Below are 24319 nucleotides of genomic sequence, written 5' to 3'. Positions count from 1 at the left end.
ATGGACGTCTTCGAAAATAGGGAAAGGAGGCACATCCTCAGAATCTTTGGGGTTCCCGAATCGGAAGGAGAAACGGAGAGAGACATCACCCGAGCGGTGAGAGATATCATCACCCTCCTGTTTGCGGAAGAGATGACAACTGAACTCACATTTGATAGGGTGCACAGGGCGGGGGGCAGAGCGGGGGGCCCCCGGTCGATCTTGGTCCGGTTCCACTATTACTCGGAAAAGAAAAGTGCTGGAGGAGGCCAGAAAGGCCCGGGAGATCACTTACAATAACGCCCAGATCTCAATTTACCAGGATCTCTCGGCCTACACATTGGCCAAACGTAGAATGTGCCGCCCCCTAACGCAACTGCTCAAGGAAAAAGGGGTGCGCTACAGATGGGGCTACCCCTTCTCCCTGGCCTTCGAATATATGGGTCAACGGTCAACTCTGATTACAGAAGATGACATAAGGGGAGCCATCCAAGATTACGTAGCGGACCCGAACCCCTAGAGGGGCCCATCGGGGCCGGAGATGGGCAGACCAAGGGGCCCTGGCCCATCGGGAGACAGGAGAAAGAAAACAGGGGCGAGTAAATTCAGAAAAATGAATACTCCGTCACCAGCAAAGGACGGAGAGCGGAACGACTGAGGATTGAGGATGGGGGCGCCCTGTCTGGCTCTGAAATGGTGGAGTGATGTCTCAGAAGTTCTACCACTTACAGCGTCCCCACGAACAGCAAGTATAAGGGGGCCATAGAGGGGACGTTGCGACATGGGGGGTGGGGAGGCTCAAAGTGAAGAGCTTTATACAGATGGCCTGGCCGAGGTGGGCAGGCTGGTGGTTCGGCCAAAGACAGCGATGGCAGAACTAATTGGCTGGACGCCGGGGAGGGGGGACACACAAAGTTGGGGTGGTTCAGTTTCGGGCGGGGATTGGGGGGCAGTTGGGGAAATGTTTCAGACCCACCCAGGGGGGCGGGGAGGGAGGAAAGGGGGAGCATAAATCAAAACTAAGGGAGCACCCAAGAAAGGGTAATGAGAGGATGTCGACGGAGAGAGGAGCGATTCTAAATAATGGCTGAAAGGCTGCCGGCCCTGGGAGTGGGTTCCCTCAATGTACGGGGCCTGAACACCCCCACAAAGAGGTCCCTGGTCCTTAGGGAATTTAGGAGGGTGAACCTTGACCTTCTCTTCTTACAAGAGACTCACTGGGCACGGGGGAAGGAGCCCAAGATGCGGGGGGGGGGGAATTGGGAGGTTTTCTGCGCATCCCACAAGGGCAAAAAAAGAGGGGTAGCCATCCTTCTAGCAAGGAATGTTTGTTTCGAAAAAGAGGCCATATTGAAAGACCCAGAGGGCCGTTACTTGCTGGTACGAGGGTCCCTGCAGGGCTCACCACTTACTCTTGCTGTAGTATACGGTCCAAATGAAGGTCAAACCCAATTCTGGGAAGAGGTGGGGGACAGACTCAAGCTCTTTGTCCAGGGTACGATAGTGGTGGGGGGAGATTTCAACATGTCCTGGACCCAACCCAGGACAGGAAACGCGCTGGTCCCCAAATCTCCAGGGCAGCGGATGAGACCATGGCACGGATCTTCCAAAGGGTTAACTCAGAACTAAGCCTGGTGGACACGGTCCCGACCCCCAGGACAGGTGCCCCCTCTTTCACATATTACTCAGCCATCTACTCGTCATTTTCCAGAATAGATTACATCTTAGTGGATGAGACCCTGCACCCATTTGTCACTGGCCAAAGGGTCGACCCGTCCCCTGGTCGGACCATGACCTGGTCCGAATCACCATTGCAAGGGGATGGTTAAGCGACCGCAGGGGACGATGGAAATGCAACAACTCCTTGTTTAAGGACGAGGTCCACGCACAGGAGGTGCTAGATGCCATAACGGAATTCTTCAAGCTCAATGACAATGGGAGGTAGGCCCACACACACCCTATGGGACGCCTTTAAGGCAACCCTAAGGGGAGTGCTCATCAAAAAGGGAGCCCAAAATAAAAAAAGAGTGAGGGACGCCCAGGAGAAATCCCTGAGGGAGAAAATAGCACAACTCCAGCCGGGGAGCCTCCCAGCAGAACCCTTAGACCGTGATCAGCTCACCACCCTGGCTGACTAAAGGCTCCAGTTAAAAGATCTCCTCCTGCATAAAACAAAACAGAGTCTTCAACTGGTTAAGCAAAAGTATTACGAAAAGGGGGACAGGGCGGATAGGATTCTAGCCTGGAAACTGAGGGAGGTACAGAGAAGTAGAATGGTGAAAGCAGTGAAGAACGAAGAGGGGTCAATAGGCCATGACACTCCCCACATAGGAGAGGCCTTCCGCCGATACTATGAAAAACTATACTCATCAGAATATAACGGGGGTGAGATGGAGATAGAAGGGTTCTTGAACTCAATACAAATACCAGCCCTGAATGGGGAGGTGGTTGAGGGGTTGGAGGGCCCGGTGACCGAGGAGGAACACGTGATCAGCGGGATGAACGTGGGCACTACCCCAGGCGAGGATGGCTTCACAGTCTACTTCTATAAAAGGCTTTGCTCGACCCTAGCCCCGCACTTAGCAAAGATATTCAATGCAGTACTAGAGGGGGGGGGGGACTCTCCCGGACTCTATGATGGAAGCCATAATTGTAGTGTTGCCCAAGGAAGGTAAGGACCCCACGGAGTGCTCCTCCTACCGCCCAATATCCCTGTTGAACATTGATGTAAAGATTCTAGCCAAGGTAATTGGGAGGCAGATGGAGGAGATACTACCGAAACTGGTCCACGGGGACCAGGTAGGGTTTATAAGGGGAAGACAGGGCTCAGACAACATCTGTAAAACCATAGACTTGTTCCACTATGCCCAGGAGTCGGACCTTGACGCGAGTGTCCTCTCCCTGGACTTGGAAAAGGCGTTCGATAGGGTCGAGTGGAGATACATGGAACTCCTCCTCCAGAAAATGGTCTTCGGAGTAAACACATCAGGGGATGGGTGGCTGCACTTTACAGAGCTCCGATGGCAAGGGTACAAGTGAACGGTAGGTTGTCAGACCCATTCCCCCTCTCACGGGGCACAAGACAGGGATGCCCGCTGTGCCCCCTGATCTATGTCCTTACAATGGAACCCCTGGCCATAGCAGTTAGATCACACCCGGATATCAGGGGGGTTAGGAGGGGTGAAGTGGAATTCAAGCTTTCCCTGTTCGCGGATGATATCTTGGCTTACCTGGTGGATCCCGGCTCCTCTCTCCCCCCCTCCTGTCTCTGATGGGCGCATTTGGGCGTTTCTCGGGGTTGAAGATTAACGCGTCTAAATCAGTTCTGCTCCCCATGAGAACACGGGACCCAGGCTTAGACTCCGTTGACAGGCTTAACGGGCTAGCCGTGGGGAAGGTCTCCATCCGATACCTGGGTGTCCTCCTCACCAGGGATCTATCAAAACTCACCCCAACCAACTATGACCCCGTCATGGCAGGAATCACCGCAGACCTCAGGAGATGGGGCTCAATAATTCTGTCCTGGTACGGCCGCATGACAGCGGTAAAGATGAATGTACTACCGCGCTTACTGTATCTCTTCACTGCTCTCCCAACCAGCGTCCACGACCAAACCTTTAGGACTCCACAGAACGCGGTTCGAGAGTTTATATGGCAGGGCAGGAACCCGAGGACCGCGAGGGCTGTCCTGACCCTACCGAGAGAAGGAGGAGGGTTTGGGTTACCAGATTTCCAACTTTATTTCCGCGCCGCCCAACTGCGCGTCCTCCTGGAGCACATGAGGGAGGGGATGGGAACCTACTGTTCCTACTTGGAGGACATGGACGCCCACCCTCTTAAAGTCCGAGACCTCATGTGAGCCCCACGCAGGTTCATCCTGAACAGACTTCAGTCCCACCAAACACTGGGAGTTCTCTGGGCAATTTGGAAGGAGGGCCCCCAGACTGCGTACCTAACGTCGTGGCCGTCCCCAATGTCCTCACTCTGGGGTCACCCCCTCAAACTGGGAAGTAGGGAGTTCCGCAATGCACAGGCCTGGTCTGACTCGGGAATGGAGTGGGCGGGGCAGATGTTCAGGGAAGGGGAATTCCTACCATATGAGGAACTGAGGGACGCTCTCGGGGAGGGGTCCCGCTCCATATTTGAATATCTCCGCCTGAAAGGCATCCTTTGCGACCAATCATGGGGCCAGAACTTGAAGAGACAGCTAACCCCCTTTGAGAAACTTCTTGACACAGCGACCTCTAGGAAGGGAGCGGTGTCCGGGATGTACAAAATCCTGAACACTGTTAACTTAGTGGCGAGGCGGAGTTTCCGCACATTTTGGAACGATTTGGCAGGAGAGGTGATCTCGGAGGACGCCTGGTCACGGATATTTAAAATAGCATTCCATGGGAATTTATTCACAGCAGACATGGAACACAACTTCAAGATCTTGCAGGGGTGGCATAGAGACCCAGTGAAGCTGTCAAAAATGTTCACGGGAGTGTCCGAGTGCCCAAGGGGTTGTGGCCAGGCCGGATCGAGGGGCCACATGTGGTGGCACTGCCCAAAAGTACAGGCGTATTGGGAGAAGGTTAGGGGTTGGATTGCTGAAGTCTCAGAGGAATTGCTCCCCCAGAACCCTCTGACGGTGTTGTTGGGTCTCCCCCCGGAGGCCACGGATATTTACAGGTACCCTAGAATGTGGGAAACAATGTTGAGGGCGGGAAGCGTGGCCCTGGTGCAGTAATGGAAGAGCCCGGAGACCCCCTCAAAGGAGGACTGGCTGAAAAAGGTGAAGAATATGTTCTTAATGGACAAACTAACGGCAATGATGAACAATGACTCTGGCTCATTCCAAGAGAACTGGTATGGGGTGCAGCAGACCTGGGGATGGGACGTTCACTGAAGCCGGGTAGGGGCCCAGGCAGAGCCCGGTGGGGATGGGGTCGGGAGGAACGAAAGATGGAATGGGCGCCCATGGCCCGGGGGTCGAATTACAGCCATAGAAGAAGTCGACGTCCACATGTATTCCCAAGCTCCGTACACAAAAGAACAGTCAAGAAGACTCCCAAAATTATGGTTCTAGTTTGAAGTTGTTAGGGGGGTGGGTTTGTATTGGGGTGGGGGGGGGGTGGAAGGGAGGAGGGGCAGGGGCCATTGGGCCAGTCAAATGTATATCCGTTGAACATGCACAGAGCCCGTTTGTTATATTAAGAAAATGCTAATAAAACCAAAGTTTAAAAAAAAAAAAAAAAGGACATCCAATTCTCCTTTTGCTTGGAATTCTGTGAATTACAGCTTTCCTAAATTTCAAATGGGAGTACAAAAAACGACAAGTCCCAGAATCCAAAGAGGTGGAGGGGGAGTAGGGGAGGGCAAGATTAAAGGGGACATACCATTTGCTTCAATCACTTCCTCATCTGTAATAGCCTCACAGAAAACATACGATCTGCCTCCAACCAGATGTTTATCAGGGCAAAACTCAACGGCCTCATTTCTAATAAGACACTCGAGCACTGCTGGAATCGCCCAAAGCCCCAATAACATATTTTGTATGCAGTGAGCACTCTACAAGTCAATAAACATTAACCAGTCAAATAAATCCCAGAACATGGTCAACTCCAATTAGTTATCCTGAAAATAGTTCAATAAAGCAAAGATTATTTTTTTTGGCAAAATAAGTGAAAAAATACATAAAAGAGGCAGAAATAATATTGTAGGTATGCAGATATTTTTAAAGCACTAGCTTCATTTTCACAATTTACCTTTTTTTACATTGTGTTTCTAATGTATGGATCACCCTTTTTTTAATTTAGAAAGGAGAACTAAAATGACTGACATTTTAGACACAATCTGTAAAACAAGAACCGTCAAGTTTGGTTAAAACCCACCTATTGGTCAAAAAAATATCTTCAATAAAAAGGATCTATAAAGTTTACATTTGAATCATATGGCTTTATTCCCTGTGCAAAGTCTTGCAGTTACTATTTTCCACACACATCTTTGCAATAATTTTTCTCCCCCGACTTGTTTTCAGCATACACGTTTCTGTATAACATATGTATGCAGGCCAAGCAGTCAAAACAATGTTATGAAGCAAGTAAATATGCTTGTCATCCATGGGAATGATCAACTGATGGGTTACAGAGTTGTCGGTGATATATGCTCAGCAAGAGATTTGATTGAAACCTATTCAGTGTTAACTGTCAGTTAATATCATGCTCTACAACACTTAGGCCCAGATTCACAGAACGTTTGCCAATGGGGTTTTGCCATTATAAAACATTTCTGTGAATTAGGCCCTTAATACTCATACCTACACGGTACAACGTCCTTTGATCGCGGGATGTTTTTTCGCCGGTTTTTTTACTGCTAATTTTTTTACGAAAACAACACATCGAATTTTTTAGGGGGTTTAGAAAATTATATATATGGGGTGTGGGTGTTTGGGAATACATACAAAATTAAAGGTGATGGGGGGGTTGAGGGAACCCCCCCAAAAAAAAAACATCCTGCGATGAAATGGCATGGAACCCTTTAACTGACCCACTTGTCATGGCAACTTCAACAAACACAAAAAAAGCTCTGTTTTGTCATTTGTTACCATTTCCTACAGTTGCTTACTCTGTCCCCTCTCAAAAATCTATGGTCTTGAAAACTTAAAAGGAGTCATGGTTAGGACCAGGAACATGTATAAGGGCCAATGTGGGAGGTATGTTCACACGCACCATGCTGGCTCTCATTCATAAAAATCATCCTGCGTGACATGTTCTGGTTACATCCCCTTCTGGGGATCACATTCCATATGTCTGGATGAAAGGGGACCATGGCTAGGAATACAGTAGTAACTTATCGGATTCTTCCCACTACTAAGTACTTCAGTAAGGGATATCACCTGGCTCACACCTGGCTCAATGGTACTCACATTATTCACATCAGGTAGAGGCCGGAGCCAGCTTTGCAGGGATTCGAATATGTGACTGCAGATCCCACACAGGTCTCTGTAGAGAGACCTCCACAGTGTGTAGTATCGTGAGGGCACTGACCAGGACCTTTTGCACATGTGACCTAGGCAGCGAACTGCTTAGAACCCTTATGCTGGACGCAGCACCCTGACTTTACTGGCAAGTACTACCAAATAAGTACACTTTTGTTAGTGTTGCAAACGTACCCATTTATTATCGAAAGTGAATTCAATGTCCCAAAATCCTAGAAAAGATTGCTGACCTAGGAGAAGTGCACACAAAAAAATCCTGCACTCAGAGAAAAGGAAATAGCGCTACAACACTGACAATATATTGGGTCTCGTCTTAACATGCTTCCAATCAGGCAATTGTATAATGTAAATACAATGAATTATGAGGTTGCATCAACATTTCTACAGAGCATGATTAGCCAGTTTTAACATTTTCAGCGAGTGTTTTGAGGTCAACACTAGTGTCCGCCAGGACTGTGTACTGACCCCACTGCCGTTTTTCCCTTTATATAAATGGGTTAGAGGACGCTTTCATTCTGACAGTAGCTGACATGGCGAAAGCAGGAACACTAAAATTACCTGTACTCGCTTACGCCGACGATACAGTGCCGATTGTCCGTATGCCCTATGAGTTGCAAAGCCTCATAAATCGTACTTTAATCCTTCAAAGTAAAGACGCATGTGAATCTAGAAATGTATTGTTTTGACGCTGATATGTTTTATGCTGTGTATTGTTTTATGGAACAAATGAGTTCCGAAATAAACTATTTGATTGATTGGCATATACTGATTTTATGAATGCCCACAACCTGCAAGTAAATGCTGTCAAATCCGCAGTAATGGTTTGGCAAACCAGCACTAGAAGAATTAAGTTCCCAACGATGTACGCTAATACTAACCCAATCCCACGGGTTAAGATCTTTGACCATCTGGTCATACGCTTTGAAAATTAACCCACGTGGGGGCAGTCACATACAATCACAATTATCTTGTTTCAACCAAGCGCTTGGTGGGTGGACCATTTTAGAAGAATAATATATGGTGCCTCACTCTGGGGTTTCTCCAATTTACAGGAAGTAGAAGTGGCCAAAAATACCTTCATTAAAAATGTTTTACAGTTTTACACCTCCCACAGTCAGCCTCCAACTATAGTGTCTACTTGGAAGTTGGCCTAAACTTTCTGATGGATACTCCAAGTCTGGATTCATTCATGGTGCAATCCGAAGGTTTACCTCACCTAGTCAATTCAAACACTGAAAACGGCCAATAATGGGGCCAGATTGATTCCCCGTTACAACAGGTCAACACTTATTCAGGGAAAATAAATGCCCCATCTGCTTCCACCGAAAAGCATTATGGTCACAAAATGTACTGCCAGTTTTACTTATCCCCGAAAGAGAGCTGATTACACTTTGGTTTTTTTGTTCCGTCTATGCTGATCGTCGTGGTTATACTGTGAAACCCATTAATAACAAACCTGGTTTTAGAAGTTGTTGCCCAGCCTTCGTGTTCTTATTATAGGCTTACTCCCCACGATTTCCTTGGGCCCTGTTTACCTATTTAAGGACAGCATTGCATAGAAGAAACCACCCAGGAAGTGTATACATTATTTTAAACTGTTTGGCTGTTAATGCTGTGATGATTGATGTGATATTTTTTACCTGTATCATGGATAATTGTGTATTATTCGAATAAACATGATTGATTGCTTGAACATTTTCCCAAATTCTCCCCATCTTGTTTGTAATAAGAGCTCTATGGCCAATCCACTAAAAGTACATTCTTTGGTCACTGTTAAATCATCTGCTTAGAGGATATCAATCTAGTCATAGAATATGCTTGCATTATTCGATCTTGATAAACACAGACATAGGACACTATGCTGAATTAAATGTTTATAGTGTACTCTTTGCTTTCTTTACTCTACAATTTAGTTATAAATTGCCCAGAGCTCAGCAAAATGCAACAGCATGGAAGACAACAGTTTGACACACACTGGATAATAGGATTTATTAAGTGTAATACTCACGAGGCTTTGATAAGTAGATTGTGCTTTTCTTGCAGATGATGTTTGAGGCTTTCCACCTCCACCTTTAGCTCAATATTCTGTCAAAAAAAAGACAATTAAAGGAAAGAAAAAGAAACGCCATTATGGAAAATAAAAATGATGCAATAAAGTTTTTAAAAAGGTGAACAGTGTAAGGAAGACATGGTAACATTAGTGAAGACAGACACAAGTGATGCACAGTTCAAGGGTTTTTATTGAACACCACCAGGGTTGGAAGAACGCCTATCTAGCCCTATATCCAAGGATGGGGTCAAGTTTGACCATCAAGTAATTAATAACACAGTCCTAGTAGTCTGTCAAATCAAAATGGCCTACACTAACAAAACCTATTGCTTGCCCTTATGCTATAATAAATATGAGCATGAAAACAAAATAATGTTACAAATTAATGTATCAGGATGACTGAACAGTGAGGATCCCTTCCCCATGTTTTCAGCACTGGACAAGGTGGCCGACTCAGGCTTTGGAACACACTCTGGCTTAGGTTCTCAAGAAGCATTCAAAATGTGGGCTGAGGCCCGCTTGGCCATCCATGTTAAAGTCACTGGTTTTCAGTTCACCAAAGTTCTTTCACAGTTTAATAAAAAAGTTCACATAGATCACCCCAGCTGGGTTCGGACCTCGCAATCACAGCACCTGTAGGGTTTGCCTTCCAGGAGCTTTATTCACATTCTTTAGGGGTTCCCTTCCCCTAACTTATCACACTTTCAGTTTCCCTCAACCAGGCTCTGACCTTTTTCTGATGTCGAAGACTTTCAAATGTGCAAGGCTTTTACCATAGACCACTGCAAGACCACTTCGACTTTCTATTCAGCTCAAACTCTTATGTTATTTGCCCCAGTGTCTCTTGGTCCTGGTAGTTCAGTACCACAAGCACAATGTTCATAGAAATCTTTCCTTAAAGCATTCACCTTCTCACGTCCCCTTTCTCCAGGTTTACTCTGGAACATTGCACATTTCACAGCTCATTCACTTTGCGGCTTCAATTCAGGAGTCAAGGTTAATACCAGAGGCTTGACCTCGCCTCCCCAACACTGTCATTCACCCGGGAGGGTCGCTAGCATCCTTGAAACACAATGCAGTCTTCTTGTCTGGGATTTGTCTCTCTCCCGGTTTTCCAGAGGCAACAACCTCCTGCAGGGAACTTCAGGGTTTCCCAACCCTTCGCGCTCTGGTCCCTCGATCGGTCGTTCTGCTCCAGTGGGTTTGGCTTCTCCCCAGAAGCTTTGCTCCTTCTCATGTTCCACCTTGATCCAATTCTCAGGGGCCTCCCTCAGTTGGGCTTGGACCCTCTTGCTTTGCACAAAAGTTCAATCAAAAGAAAACATTTCTCCGGATTTCAAGGTCCATAATGCATCTGTCTATTTCGCTCCCACTTCGTCAGCTCCCCAAATCGGCATTCTGCAAGCTCTGGGAGTTGTGGGGTTTCAAATGGGGATGTTCTTGGGTCAGGGTCTTCCCATCAGCCTCTCAGAGGTCTGGGCTTCAATTTAACGCCCAGGGGATGAGCCTTGGTATGGATCCTGCCAAATAGCTCCAGCTGCCCCTGGTCTGGCCGCCTAGAAGCACAGATCTCTTGTCACACTACAGCCTCTCCTGCACTCATAGGCCCAGTGACTTGGCAGCCTGTCCTCCTCAAGATTCCTTCCCAGGGTTCCTTCAGCTTCTCCTTGGCTCTTCCGGACAGCACAATCCGCTCAGCCTTCCCGGCTTGCTCAGAGTGTGCCTGCATGTTCTGCCTTTTATACTGACTGGGAAGTTTAACAGATTTCAGGTGGGAAGGATTGTAAAGGGACGCCTGCCATTGCCTAGCATCCTTAACGGGACAAAATGGAGACTGCCCATAAGAACTCATGGTACATTGGTTCCTATGGGTAATCTATGTGACTCTGGTTTGCCTCTTCCTCGTCCCAGTGGTTTTAGGAAAAAGCAGTGTGGTGAGATTATGGGAGTTGTAGTTTTTCTGAGGGATCATGGAAAAACTATGTGGGTTTTTGTCAGGGTGAAGGGGGTAAATGTAGTGTTATGGACAAATGGGTTTTTGGCAATATCACAGAATGACAAAGAGGATGTCGGGTAAGGATGTACAGGAACAGGGGGAATACTGTGTCTCGTCCAGGGGTATTCCTCCCACATTCTTCAAGAGTCCCCTTCCCAGGTGAACCTCCCCACCCCCCCCCCACTCGCTTGTTCGCCCCCAGGGTTGGGATCTAAGAGCGATGGACCTCCCATGGCCACCCGAGTCAGGGATCCGCGGGAATAGCATGGGAGAAACGCCTCAAGTTTCTCACAACAGATTCAAATAAATATTCTCAGGGATGATTAAACACAAATACAGAAATAAGCTAAGCTACATAAATGAAGTAAATAAGCTATTTAAATATAATAAAGACGAGATAGGACGAAAATGTCAAATCCCATCACTGCAAACCCAAAAAGTTTTGTTTTTTTTGCCAAATGTTTTCCACAAGCCTGACTGATTTAGGTTGTACACTAAATACTAACTCCACATATGAAACTGTCACTTGGGGAACCAACAGCAAGTCCTTTGATCAGCTCAAACCACAGTCCTGTCACTTGGATGCATTTCTTCTACAAAGTCATGGGTCAACAAGTGTTTTAAAGATTCTGGATCTATGTCTGTAGACAGCTATACACAGTCATTGGGGAAGGTCGCCTGTAAAAGGTTGCCATGCGCCAGGTGGCGCTTTGTTTTCCCTTCCCTCGTCATTTTTGGCTGGTGGTATCCGCCCAGGACGCCCCACAACACTACCTTGCCCCATTTACCTACAGGAATTCACACCGTTATCTGCTTTTGCGGTCACTGCACTGCAAGCCTGAAGCACAACCTCTGTGCCTCGGTCTACGCGCAGCGCTCTTTTGTCCGTCAGACTTTAAGCCTGGAGACCACAAACGAATATTCTACCTTACGCCAGTCTCATTTCCCCCCATCACCTGATGACTGCAGACAGAATATTTGAGGAAAACATGGTAAAAAAATCTAGAACTGGGATCAAAGCAGGAACTTTAGGTGGAAGGTCTTCTAGAAAGGCAGAGATCTAAAGATGCCAAAACCCAGCTTAGTCAACATCAGGTCTTACATAGGACTTCCCAGTATGCCACAAATATACATAATATCAATAGCTGACTGTCTGTAATGCTGTACCAAGTAGTCGCCATAGTAAGCAATTCATCAGATTCTTGCCACTTCTAAATACTCCAAAAGAAATGTCCAGAATGGCACATTTGTTCACGCATGCCCACTTATTCGCCATTCATGGTCAAACATATCTTGCTTGGGCAGGAGTGTCCTCCCTCAGGCTGCTATACATTCTCCAGAGCTGGGCATCGAAAGGTCACCGAATTCTGTTCAAGGTAAGAGGCAAAAATCAATAAGCACGAACCGTGTGCTGGAAAACCGTTTTGAGGCAAAATAACTCTGGCATATTGTAGGAACGGTCAGTTCTGATCACAAGGATTGTTGCCTCTAGAGAAATGCTTGTAAGCGACACAAGTTTAGGTTTTGTGTAGAGTGAAACACAGCAGGTGTTATTTATGTTCAATGCTTTGTGCCAAATAACTGTGAGTGAAAGGGATGTCTTTACTCAGGCAGGGTATTACTTGCTTAGGTAGGTTTTCTAATCATTATTGTTGGAGGTGCCTTACAGGGGAATGGAAGAGTGCTTTCAACTACTTTGGCAATTGCTTTTTGTGATGCTTCATGGGATTCCATTACTTCTCCCCAAGGGGGAGCCCTTCCCTATGAGGCTATGTAGGTGAGGCAGCTACCAAATATTCCCCCTAGGGCTGGTAATAAGCAGGAAGACCTCATAGGGGGAGACTCCCCTTTGGGAGATCAAGAACCCGTTTCCTTTATGGAACTACCTCAAAGGACATCCCTACACCGTCACCCTTCTAAAGTATCAGCCCCTCAAGTCTACATTTGTTGCTGTGATGCTGGCCCCTTCACACATTAATCTTTAAATAGTACTGAGAAAAGGAAGAATGGAAACTCTACAAAGAGACTTGTTGGTTGGCAGCCAACCATACTGAGACCAAGAAGAGAGAGAGAAAGAGGAGTGGGGATCCATCCACAAAGACAAGCAAGACTATACGTTCCCGCTGGGGATGGACCAGCGGTACCTGAATAAAAGAGAGAAACCAACCTTCAAGGTAGAAGGAACCCGGGAGATTTGAATCCAAAGCGGCAGTGAAGCCAGAAGTGCGAGTACAGAGAACCACTGTCGAGACAGGGAATGGTCCACCCTGACCATAAGAGTAATGGGGTGGCAAGCCGGTAACCCAGACCGAATAAGAGCTCCAGGCAGTGGTGTGACCGAAGGAGAATGGACCGGCCGGTCCATAGACAATGCTGATTGCCAAGGCCTCAAAGGAAGAGGCATACCTCCATGAAGAAGACATTGAGCGAGCCGCAGAAGTCCTGCAGTGGAGAGAAGTGACCTTGACTCTACAGGAAGACCCAGTGAAGCTCGCCCTCATCACAGAAGGTAACAGGCATAGCAGGAAATCCAGGAGGGGACCAGAATATAGTTGCATCAAGGTTGCACACCCTCGTCACAGTGGCGAGCCCTTTGAAACTAAAGAGAAGTACAAAAGTGATCTCACTCGTCATAGTGGTAACACTAAGAGAAGCCAAAGAGCGGAAACACCTGGGAGTAATCTCCCTCGTCAAAGCAGTGACACAAACAGAAGCCAGAGATAAGAAGCATTCGGGAGTAGCCTCCCTTATGCCAGCAGTAGTTGGCAAAGCGGACAAAGTCAAAAGTGCAACAAGAGTGATCTTCCTCGTCACAGTGGTGACAGTGAAATGTATAAAAGCCAGGAGTGTCTCGGGAAAACTCTCCATCATCACAGTGATTACATTAACAGCAGTGCAGAGAAGAACAGACAACCCAAGCTGTTTAGAGAAATTTCAGTGTGGGGGAAGGTCAAGAAGAACCACTGGAATTGTGGAACATGTCTGTAAAACTCTGTTGGAGGAACTAAAGAGATTTCTGCAGGCTACTGGGTGGGTCAGGAGAACAGAGTCCTTTTCCTACCCCAGAACCCTTTGTTGGATTAGAAACTGAAGCAAAAGATTGAAAAAGACGGTACCAGTTTACCAGGAGAATAGAACCATTCTCCTGGTATTTTTCTCTTCTATAAATGCTGAACTATTTTCATTTTGTAACTTAGTGGTAGGGTTAGAGAAGGTTTTGGACATAGACTTTTTCTTTTGACCCTCAACCGGAGGACCAGCACTCAAGTGATCTTAGAATAGGTAGAGGTAACCCTGTAGAGATGGGGAAAGCTAGCCCTTTTTGCTGGTTAGTTAATAAACTATGCAAATAACATAGTTTATTAGGTCTTAGGTCGTGATGGAGGATGGCGCCTCCTTCTCTGGAGAGAAGATCTGCGTCTGTCGACAGTCTGACTGGGGGGGAAGCTGAAAAGTCCAGAAGGTCCGGGAACCAGATCTGTCTCGGCCAAGCCAGTGCGACGATGATCATCCTGCACCGGGACATCTTGAGCTGGTTGATGAGTCGGAGCGGCAACGGGGGGGGGAGGCATACATCAACAGGCCTTCCCAGGGGAACGAGAAAGCATCGCCCATGCTCCTCGGCTGGGGAAACCTGCTGGCGAACCTCTGGCACTTGGAGTTCATCGGCGGCGCATACGGGTCAATCTGGTGTTTGCCCCATCGTTGGAAAAGTCGATCCACTTGATCCTGACGCAGCTCCCACTCGTGGCACGAGCGCAGCTCACTGCTGAGTGAGTCGGCGATGACGTTCTTTATTCCTGCTAGATGGAAGGGCACCAGAAACATCCCCTGGGCGACGGCCCAGTGCCACAGATCCTGGGCATCTTTGGACAGGGCTGGGGATCTGGTGCCTCCCTGCTTCCGGATGTAGAACATTGTGGTGGTGTTGTCGGTGAAGATCCACCTTTCCCTTGAGGGATGGGAGAAACGACCTGTGGGCCCAAAACACTGCTCGGAGCTCCAGGATGTTGATGTGGAGTGACCTCGCCTCCGGGAGCCAAAGGCCTGTCGCGTGCAGATCTCCGATGTGCGCTCCCCATCCCTCCAGGGAGGTGTCCGTCGTCACTGTCTCCTAATGTACCGGGGTCTGAAAATCCTTGACCGCCGTGAGATGCGCGCGGGTGCCCCACCATCGGATCGCTTGGCGGAAAGCCTCGTTGAGCGGGATCCTGTCTCCGAAGCTGCCCGTCGCTTGTACCCAACGGGCGTCGAGGAACTCCTGTAGAGGACGCATCCGTAGCCTGCACAGGCGCACTAGGTAGATGCATGAGGACATCATTCCGAGCAGGGACTTGATGGATCTCACCCAGGCCACGTCCGAGGCCAGCAGGCGCTGCACCTTGCCCAAGATGGTCTTCGTCCTTTCCTCCGACGGCGAGGCCAATCGCGCCACTGTATCAAGCTTGGTTCCCAGAAACAGTGCGACCTGCGTTGGGACCAGGTGGGATTTCGATGGAGAATCCCAGGTCCGTGAGAAGTTGTAAGGTCTCCACTGTGTGTTCGACTGCGAGTTCTCTTGTCCTTGCCCGGATGAGCCAATCGTCCAGGTAGGGGTAGACGTGGATCCCCCGTAGGCGCAGCCGCGCCGCCACTGGTGCGAGGCGCTTGGTAAACACCCTGGGAGCCGACTTCAGCCCGAATGGAAGGGCCTTGAATCGGTAGTGCCGCCCCTGTACTACAAATCTGAGGAACTTTCGGTGTCCTTTTAGAATGGGGATGTGGAAGTAAGCATCCTCCCAGTCCAGCGACGATAGGAAGTCGCCCTCCTCCAGCTGTCCCAGCACGTGCTGGAGGGGGACCATTCTGAACTTTTGCGCCTTGATGTACTTGTTTAACCGCTGCAAGTCCAGGATGGGGCGCCAACCGCCTGTCATCTTTCTGACGAGGAAGTACCTTGAGTATACTCCGGAGCCTCTTCGGGACATGCTCGATGGCACCTTTCTTGAGCATCGCCCTTACTTCTAACAGCAGTTGAGGGATGTTATTTTCCTTCCTGGCCACGGGAGGAATGCGGGGGCACTTCTTTAGAAATTCGAGAGTGTGCCCGCGGGCCAGGGCATCCAGCACCCAACAGTCGATGGAGATGGACTCCCACACGCTGCCGAACTTCGCCAGCCGGCCTCCCACCGGGGTGCTCAGGTAGGGGCTCGACGCTGCGGCCGGTTCTGTCCTGCTTGGAAGCAGCCTTGCCACCTTGGCGACGACGACGAGATCCTTCTGACTTGCCACGTCCTCTGGAGGCCTCCTGCGGCGAAGAGCGTGCCGCCTTGTGGTATGTCAAGGAGCCGCCGTCGGATGCCTTGGAGGCACCCTGTCTTCCTCTGGCGTTCCGAAAGGGCGGCCGTCGTTGCTGCAACACTCCCAAGGCCTGAGCCGTCTCCGTGTCGGTCTTGATGGCCTGAAGTGACTCATCCACTGTTTTCCCAAACAGGTTGTTCCCGTCAAAGGGCATGTCCAAAGCTCTGGTTTGCACGTCCTGGTGGAAATCAGTTGCCTTGAGCCATCCCCACTGTCGAAGGCAAACACTGTTGCTCAACTGGCGGAATCCGGTGTCAGCGATATCCGTGGCCACCATTATGGCGTGGTCCAACGCCACCTCACCTTCCTGCAGGATCTCCAGGGCCTCCGACCTCTTGTCGTCCGGTAGGAAGTCCAGCAGGGGAGCGATCTTGTACCACAGCTCCCTGTCATAGCAGGCCACAATCGCTAGGGCATTGGCCGCCTTTATTGTCGTCGCCGCAGACGAGATAACTCGTCCCATGGCGTCTAGCTTCTTTCCCTCGCCGTCAGGTGGGGAGGTCAGAGTGAAGGATGACGCCCCCGCCGCCTCCTTCTTGGCCGCCGTCGAGACGACCAAATCCAGGGTCAGTTGTGCCCTAAAGCACAAGAGGGTGGAATCGGGGACCCGGTACTACTTCTCGTACCGGTCCCTCTTGGCAGGAGTCGTGGACTGGTTCTTCAGGAGAGCAAGTCCCTCCTCCCAGATGTCGTCAATCAATGGTACTGCGAGGACAGTCTTCCTCTTGGCCTCGCGCCGCTGATAGAGGAAACCTTCCTTCTTCTGTTCCTCAGGGCAGAGATGAAAAAGCTTGAATGCCCTGGCAATCATGGTGTGGAAGGAGCCAATTTCGTCGGGCGGGGAGGCCCGGGGGAGTGGTGATGGAAGGCCCATCCCGTCGTCACCACATCGTCATCTGTCCCCATCGTGGCCGTATCCTTTCCTGTGTCATCCCTAGGCTCAGGGGACCTCGAACTTCTTGTTGAGGCCCTTCACAACTTCAACCTTTTCCTCCTCAGAGGCTGTATCCGTGTCCGTGACGGCCACTGCCCGCCCCCCCTCTTTTTCCACCGGGGTCTTCACAGGGGTCTTATCGATGGGCTGAAAAGAGGATTCCCTCCATGGGCGGCAGGGAAACTCTGGGCCCCAAGGTCACCTCCAGTGGGTTAGCCTCCACAGGCTTCACCAGGGCCGCCGCGACTCCTTCAATAGAGGCCTTCACTGGGTGAATCAAGGCCTTCACCACCTTGGGCACGCTTGAGGCCTTCACCTTTCGGGAGGAGTCACCGCCTCGCTCCCCCTCGGCCGATCCCTTTGAGATCGACCGGGGCCTCTCCAGAAGCTTAGCCATTGGCTCGTGGTTGATGGCGTTGGTGAACATGCGCCCTGCCTGGCAGCCGAGGAGCCCGACCCTAGGGCGCTCCCAGTGCCCGCGGACTCCCGGTGCTGTGCTTTCTGTTGGGCCCCCGTCGCCAGGGCACCCTCACAGGACTTAGAAGACTGCTCGGACGACTTCTTCTCGCCTGCTGGGCCCTTCTCCAGCCAGCTGGCAAGGCGGGTCTGACGATCCCTCATAGTCCATTCCGACAGGTTCTTGCAAAACGCACAGTCCTTTTTCATGTGTGTATTGTCTTCGTGAAGGCAGTAGAGACATCTTGAATGCTCACCCTCCTCGAAAACATTCTGTAATCCGCATCCAAGGCAGTTCCTGAACAGCTTGGATCCGGGTGTCGAGCTTCCCTTGTCCTGGGCCATGTCCACGAGGTAGGCCTCAGATCTTCTGGAATCCTCCAAAAAGCGTAACTCGATGAAAACTTCGCCCTTGAAGGGTGTAGAAAATTTCGAAACGGGTCTCGTTGATCGGAAGTAGAAACTGTGGCATTCGCGGCTCGATTGACCAAAAAAAGGAGATAAAACTCTTTGAAAAAACGCAAAACGCAGTAAAAGCTCAAAGCTATAGCACGAGGACTCCCAACACTTGAACGTGTGGTAAAACTCTGAGGATGGCTGCCAGGGGCGGGGCTTAGGGAGCGGGCAGTCATTGGCTGGGGCAGTATGACCCAGAGACCAGTGATTGGTTACTACTAAGAAAGACAGATCAGAAACGAAACTGATACTGATACTGATTTTTTCTTTACCGAGGATTCCCAGCCTGACGACGGGGAATATTCATGAGCATGTGAATCCATGCCAGACCCCATGCTGGAGAAAGTTACTGTTCATCATTCAGGAAATTGGTGGGTTTGGCTATTTGCATGGATCCCAAATATTGGCGAGACCCTATGTTATACCCATGCTTGCCTTTTTGTTATTCTGAGTATTTTGATGTTATTGTGGAAAATGTATGTCTAGCTTAGCAATACTGCTTCGTAGATTTAAAAAACTAATTTAGTGCCATTAAGCTATGGAAATCAAATGTTCAAGGGTGGAATGTAATACATTTAATAATGTATTGGCTTTGATTCCAATATGGTTCCTCTACTTCCAGACGCCCGTTTCTCTTCCCCTCCCCTTCCCATCCTACCCCACTCTCCTCTTCTTCTTCTATCCTCCTTGTATTGTTGGTGTATTGTCCCTCCTACCCCATTCTCATCTCCCCTCCACCCTACCTGCCCATTCCCTTAAAACTGCTTAACTACTCGGAGCGTAGTAATGCCCAGTAGTCTAACTTTCCTTCTCTTCTCTTCTCACTCACACACACCCTCCACTGTTATATATCATGCGCTATATAATTGTATGACCCACTTCAAAATAGCATTGTATAGTAGTCTGTCAGTTAAACCCTGCCGCCCCCACCCACCTTTACCCCATTTGTGTAACGCACTTTGAAAAACGAAGGATTGTCGTCAGACATGAGAGTTATCTTCACTGCTATATGTATTATTTGCATTTATTCCTGCACTTACTTGCTCTGTGCAGGCCTGTATCATTCAGAAAGTCAAGGGCTCTGAATGACTTTTTTCCCCACTGCCTCCCCCCTTGAACGCTTTGAAACACTTATACAAATAAACAATATGTAAAGAAGAGAGGCATTCTGGCAACACCTGTCAACCTTAGATTTCAGGCTTAAAGAGAAGCCCATTTCTGAGCACAATGTGCGTTTGCTGGAGCCATGGAAAGACAGCTTGTTTTGGTATTCAGAAAATGCTTGTTTTTGCATTCTTTTAGCAGCTGAGTGCAATGTCTGTCGGCTTCTCATGCTCATGAGAAACTGGAGATTATTTACAAATTCAGTGGAGTCCAGTAGCTGCAACGGTCGCACCACTGTGGGGTTTAGTGACAGTAAACATCGCTGGAAAAATACTAGATTACATTTTGAGGGAAAGACATTACACAGACGGAGAAAGAGCAAGTCACTTTTTCACTTTTCACTTTGAACTCCGGCTGGGCTGACCGAAGCAGATGTGTTTCCTTCAGCCTGTTCTCATTGGTGGGAGTGGGGGGGGTGGGTGCACTCTCTCCTATCCTGGTGGTTTCCAGTGAAGATTTGGCAGAGATGAATAATGTTAGACAAACGCTAATGGTGATGTATATCTACTTTATTTCTATCTGTATTTTGCTGTGCTAATCTTTACTTGCGATAATAAAGAGACCGGAAACAGGTCTATTTCAAAATCTGCATGAAGTGTGAATTAATTCTTGTGTTCCAAGAAAAAGCACATTGCCTTCCAGTCAGTTTTAAAGTGTAGAGGGGAAACCCATAAGCATAAGTATCTTTAAATTACTGAGAAAATGGTTGTTGGGATCGCATCCCTGCAGTGCCTGGCGTTTGCGGCCCTGCTCCCCTGCGGATGTAGCTGCACCAGAGACGGTGGCCTGTTTCAGCGGAGGTTCACCAGTGGATTTGGGAACATGGAGGCCGGCCAGTGAGACTTTGTCCAACGCCATTGAGCGTGATTGGAGCGGGTGTTGCTGCGCCCCCTGCTCCGAGCCGAGCTTCCCTGTCATCAGCTGGCGGCCCCCCGCGTGGTCGTGGAAGAAGACGTGTCTGACCCCTTGCTGTCAGAGGCAGCCCGCCGTGGGGCAGCGGGGGAGTGGGCCTGCAAACTACGGTTGCTGGCTGGCAGAAGGTGCAACTGCAGACTGTGGGTCTGGCCGGTGAGATGTGCTGCAGAGGCGAACTTTGACGTGGCCCGGAATGTAGACCTGGCAGCAAAGTAATACAGTTCCGCTGCTGAGCTACAAAGGGAAACCACCCGGAAAGCAGATTATACAGAGGACCTCACGGACGTTTAAGCACTGCCCACGTGGCTTCCCTGTCGGGCTCACTTGGTCGAGGCTGGAGCAGCAAACTTTTTGTGCCATCTTCTGAATTGGGCTGGCAGCTTTTCCCCTTGCCTTGCTTGTCATCAACATAGGGGTACATCCAACATAACCACAAAGTCATTGGGAGTGGCGAATTGTGCAAACTGGGTGCCATTGTTGGGCAGAATTTGGAGTGGTGTTGTCGCGCATCTATGCTCAATACTTGTTCCATATCGGACAATGCACTAAACATTGTGCCCTGACCGCCACATAAAGCGCCTGGTCGCACTTGGAGTGTTTGCTCAGCGACAACCCATGCATATCCCATCCGTGTGATACCACACCTAGGCCTATTGGACCTTTATCTATATTAGCAAGATATTCTTGGCGAGATCCAACCATAACAGAGCTGACCGGCAGGTACATACTAATCTGAGTAACTTCCTATCTTCTGCTAGCCCGAGCACTGTGCATACCGACACGGGCAGCTGTGGATTGTTGGCAACAGATCCGCCCGGGACCCCACGCACACCCTGGGTCAGAGGCGGAGAGGAGACTGCAAGGAGCTCCGAGCCTGGAACATTATGATGTGACCTATAAGGACAGGCTGCTCCTGCATAGCTACGTGGGGGATCACAATCCATTTGAATCCTGCAATATCAAGCAAACTGACCGCTGATTGGCAATTGAAGGCGCAAGGTGCTCCACGTGTAGGCCCGAGGACCTGCCCCTCGAGTGCTTTGGACTCCACAAACCAGTAGACCTGCGCCTGGCCCCCAACGTCAACTGCAAGACCTCAGCAAACACCTGGGGATACTCTATAGTTCGCAAATTCCCCTTCCACATTGAACTGTCGGGTCAGTACCCTTCGCCAACCATCGGTGAACAGATCTCTCCTATCCTATACTGCTCTCCTGTCCTGTCCCCTCAGTGTACTGCAATTGTTGTGAAGACCAGCTTCCTAAGGCGCCTTGCTGTAGCTCTGCTGACAGGGCGACTCCGGAACGCAGAGTTTAGAACACCCGACAAGATCGTGGGCAGGATTTCCACGATCAACAGTGGCGAAATACAAACATCCGAAGGTGCTGCATTTGCGGAGCCAGGCGAGGTGCAGCCTGAGACAAAGGAGACAAGCCTGACTGCCATTGGATTAGTGGCTTGCGGGTCGCTGCGTGTCTCATCAACAGAGGCGGACTCCCCTCCCCTGCAGTCCTCCGTGTGCGCTTTGTGCGAGCGGTCTGGTAGCTGCGGTGTCGAGGGCAGTGCCGCGTTGGGACCGAATCACAGAGCGGTCAAACAAGGTACGTGGGGCGACAGCGCTGCAGGTCACACGCAGCTCCTGTGAGGCCAGGGGCTGCAACAGTGACCATAACGAGCGGCAGAGCGTGGGAAGCAGTGCCCGGCCAGAAATCTGGGCTGCATGGACAGATTACTAGATGAAGAGAGCAGTAACCCGATGGAGCGATGAGGTGTAAACAAAGTATTAGACCCTTTCAAATGCACTCGGAAGGTGCTACACGCGGAGTGGCTCCCCACAACACAAACATAACAATCCAACCACCCGAGCCTGGACAGCATACCAAGATCACAATTACAACATTGAGGGGCTAGCACCATCCTTGATGTGGCACGGCATTGGACACCCCGGGCGGTTCCCCCCACAATAGGTAGAACACACCACGGTGTGCAGGCGACATATAAAGACCACTATTAGGCAGAAACCTGTGCAGTTCCCTTTGGGAACACTGCAAAAGATTTAGGACTACAGGTGTTAGCAGTAAACCCACTTGGTAGCAGTCTGTACCACCAAGATTTACCTGGTAGCTGTGACTGAGCAGTCAGACTTCCCTCAAGAAGAGTTAGGCAGTATGCAAAGTATACACAATAGGCACTCAGACACAATAATACAAGCAAACACTGACCAGAGCTTTGGTATCAAAGTATATAATTATTTATTTAAAAACACACTGTTTGAAACACTCCAGCACTCTTATTGTAAAACACTCTAAACACAGTTACTATTATAATATATACAACCCTTATTCCTTATCAGATAAGTCTTAGTTAACACCACTTATTTCCATACAGAGGTGAGCGCTTAACTATAGATGGCACTACAATAAGTTTATGAAGAAGGGAGGGAAAAAGACAGAATATGGAAAGGTACACCACTCTAAGATTTAGCAACACTATTAGCAAGGCAGAAGAGCAAAAGTCACTTGTGAGCCAAAGTCCATAGGCTGGGCCGACTCTTAGAGAGAGCAGAGCACAAATGCGCCCAAGATCACACAGTTCCACTAGGCTTAGAAAGTCTTGCAGAGAGTTTGAAAAGAGTTTAGAGAGGCTCAGAAAAGTTTAGCCAGGGTGTCCCAGGCTAACCCAGGTTCGAAAACCGGGGGCTAAATCTACCCCGTACAGTCGGTGGCAAGGGAAGCCAGGCGGGACACAGTACCTTAAGTGGGAAGGATCCTCCAGTGGTGGCAGTTGTTCCTGGCAGCGGGTGCAAGTCTCGTCGTCGTCCAGGGGAAGAGAGGATCTCGACTTGGAGGAAAGATGAAGGTCGTTGCACTGCCAGGGAAGAAACCAGCCGCTAAGTTTTCCGGTTAAAGGTATTACCCTTTATTTTGCGGTTGTGGTAAAACGTGGTATCCCAGTTGCCGGGGTGCTTGGCACAGGCAAGGCGGCCACGAGATGCGTCGGGAAGGCGAAAAGACGGTGAAACTGGTTATCCCCACCAGTCAAAGGAAGAAGACTCTCCGGCGGGAAATCTCCTCTGTCGTTGGGAAAAGTGGTGAGACGGTCCAGCAGGGCTCCACCGGTGGTGTCGTCGTGGCAGGTCGGCTCAGCTTCTCCCTCGTCGGATTCTTAGGTCCTGTGGCGACGTCTGAAGTTCCAGTCCCCAAAGCCCTGCTTTTATGAAGAAAACCCCCATTCACTCAGCCTAGCTGTCACTCAAACATGCTAAGGCCAATCAGGACGGAGTGCGACTTGAGTTGCCTAGGCGACTCAGTCCAGGGTGCCTAAATCCCCCTCCACCCCTCCTAAATACCCCAGACATAGTGGCACCACTTTGGAGGGCTTCTGTGGAGAAGCCCGCCAAAAAGTGGAACAAAGGGCTCGACTTGGGTTGGAGTCACAGAAGAGAACACAAACGCCATTTTAGAACCGAGTTTTGGCAAAAAATACCAACCGGAGAATTAATAATAATTAAATAAACTGGCGGTATGTTCGAGGCTATCGTAATTAAATAAATAAAGATAGTAGCCTCGAACAATGGGAAAATCCCATAGAGAAATATTCGCGGTTGAATATAAAAAGTAGTATCCACTGCCACCAGCCAAAACTCGATCAGGGGGGACGGAGACGTGCCCCCTCGACTAACAGACTCCGGGGCAATCGAATTGCCCCAGCCAGTACGTCCACAATATGATGGCTTGTACTGGTTCTGTTCAGAATTCAAGACTAGTAAAGTCAATGGTGACTTTACATGCCCTGGGAGACAGTAGTCAGTCCCAGGGTATGGAGTCTACACTGGGGAGTCACTATGACACCCCTGTGTTACTGCACTGAGGGTACTGTGTAACACACATCACCAAAACACATGAAGCCCTATGGAGTAAAAGACTCCGTAGCCCATTAAACAAATCTAGAGTCAAAGGAACACACTCAAATCATGTTCAAGAGTGAGGGTAAAAGAGTCTCACTCTTGGCAGGAGAAAAGATTAAACCCCAAAAATCCAGCAAAGC

General features: G+C 49.3%; 1 protein-coding gene across 5 annotated transcripts in view; it reads right to left on the bottom strand.

The window, feature by feature from the left end:
* The window catches only part of CDK5RAP2 (CDK5 regulatory subunit associated protein 2), a 2172192-nt gene that overhangs the window by 1986950 nt on the left and 160923 nt on the right, over window positions 1-24319 (bottom strand). For all 5 annotated transcript variants that reach the window (XM_069609888.1, XM_069609889.1, XM_069609892.1 and 2 more), the window contains exon 5: window positions 8970-9046. In XM_069609888.1, the coding sequence (XP_069465989.1) occupies window positions 8970-9046 (77 nt within the window). The remainder of the gene's footprint in view (window positions 1-8969; window positions 9047-24319) is intronic.

This window comes from Ambystoma mexicanum, chromosome 8, assembly GCF_040938575.1.
Source record: "Ambystoma mexicanum isolate Mex_15411 chromosome 8, UKY_AmexF1_1, whole genome shotgun sequence".
Taxonomy (NCBI): Eukaryota; Metazoa; Chordata; class Amphibia; order Caudata; family Ambystomatidae; genus Ambystoma; species Ambystoma mexicanum.
This window is presented reverse-complemented; position numbering and strand designations above follow the sequence as displayed.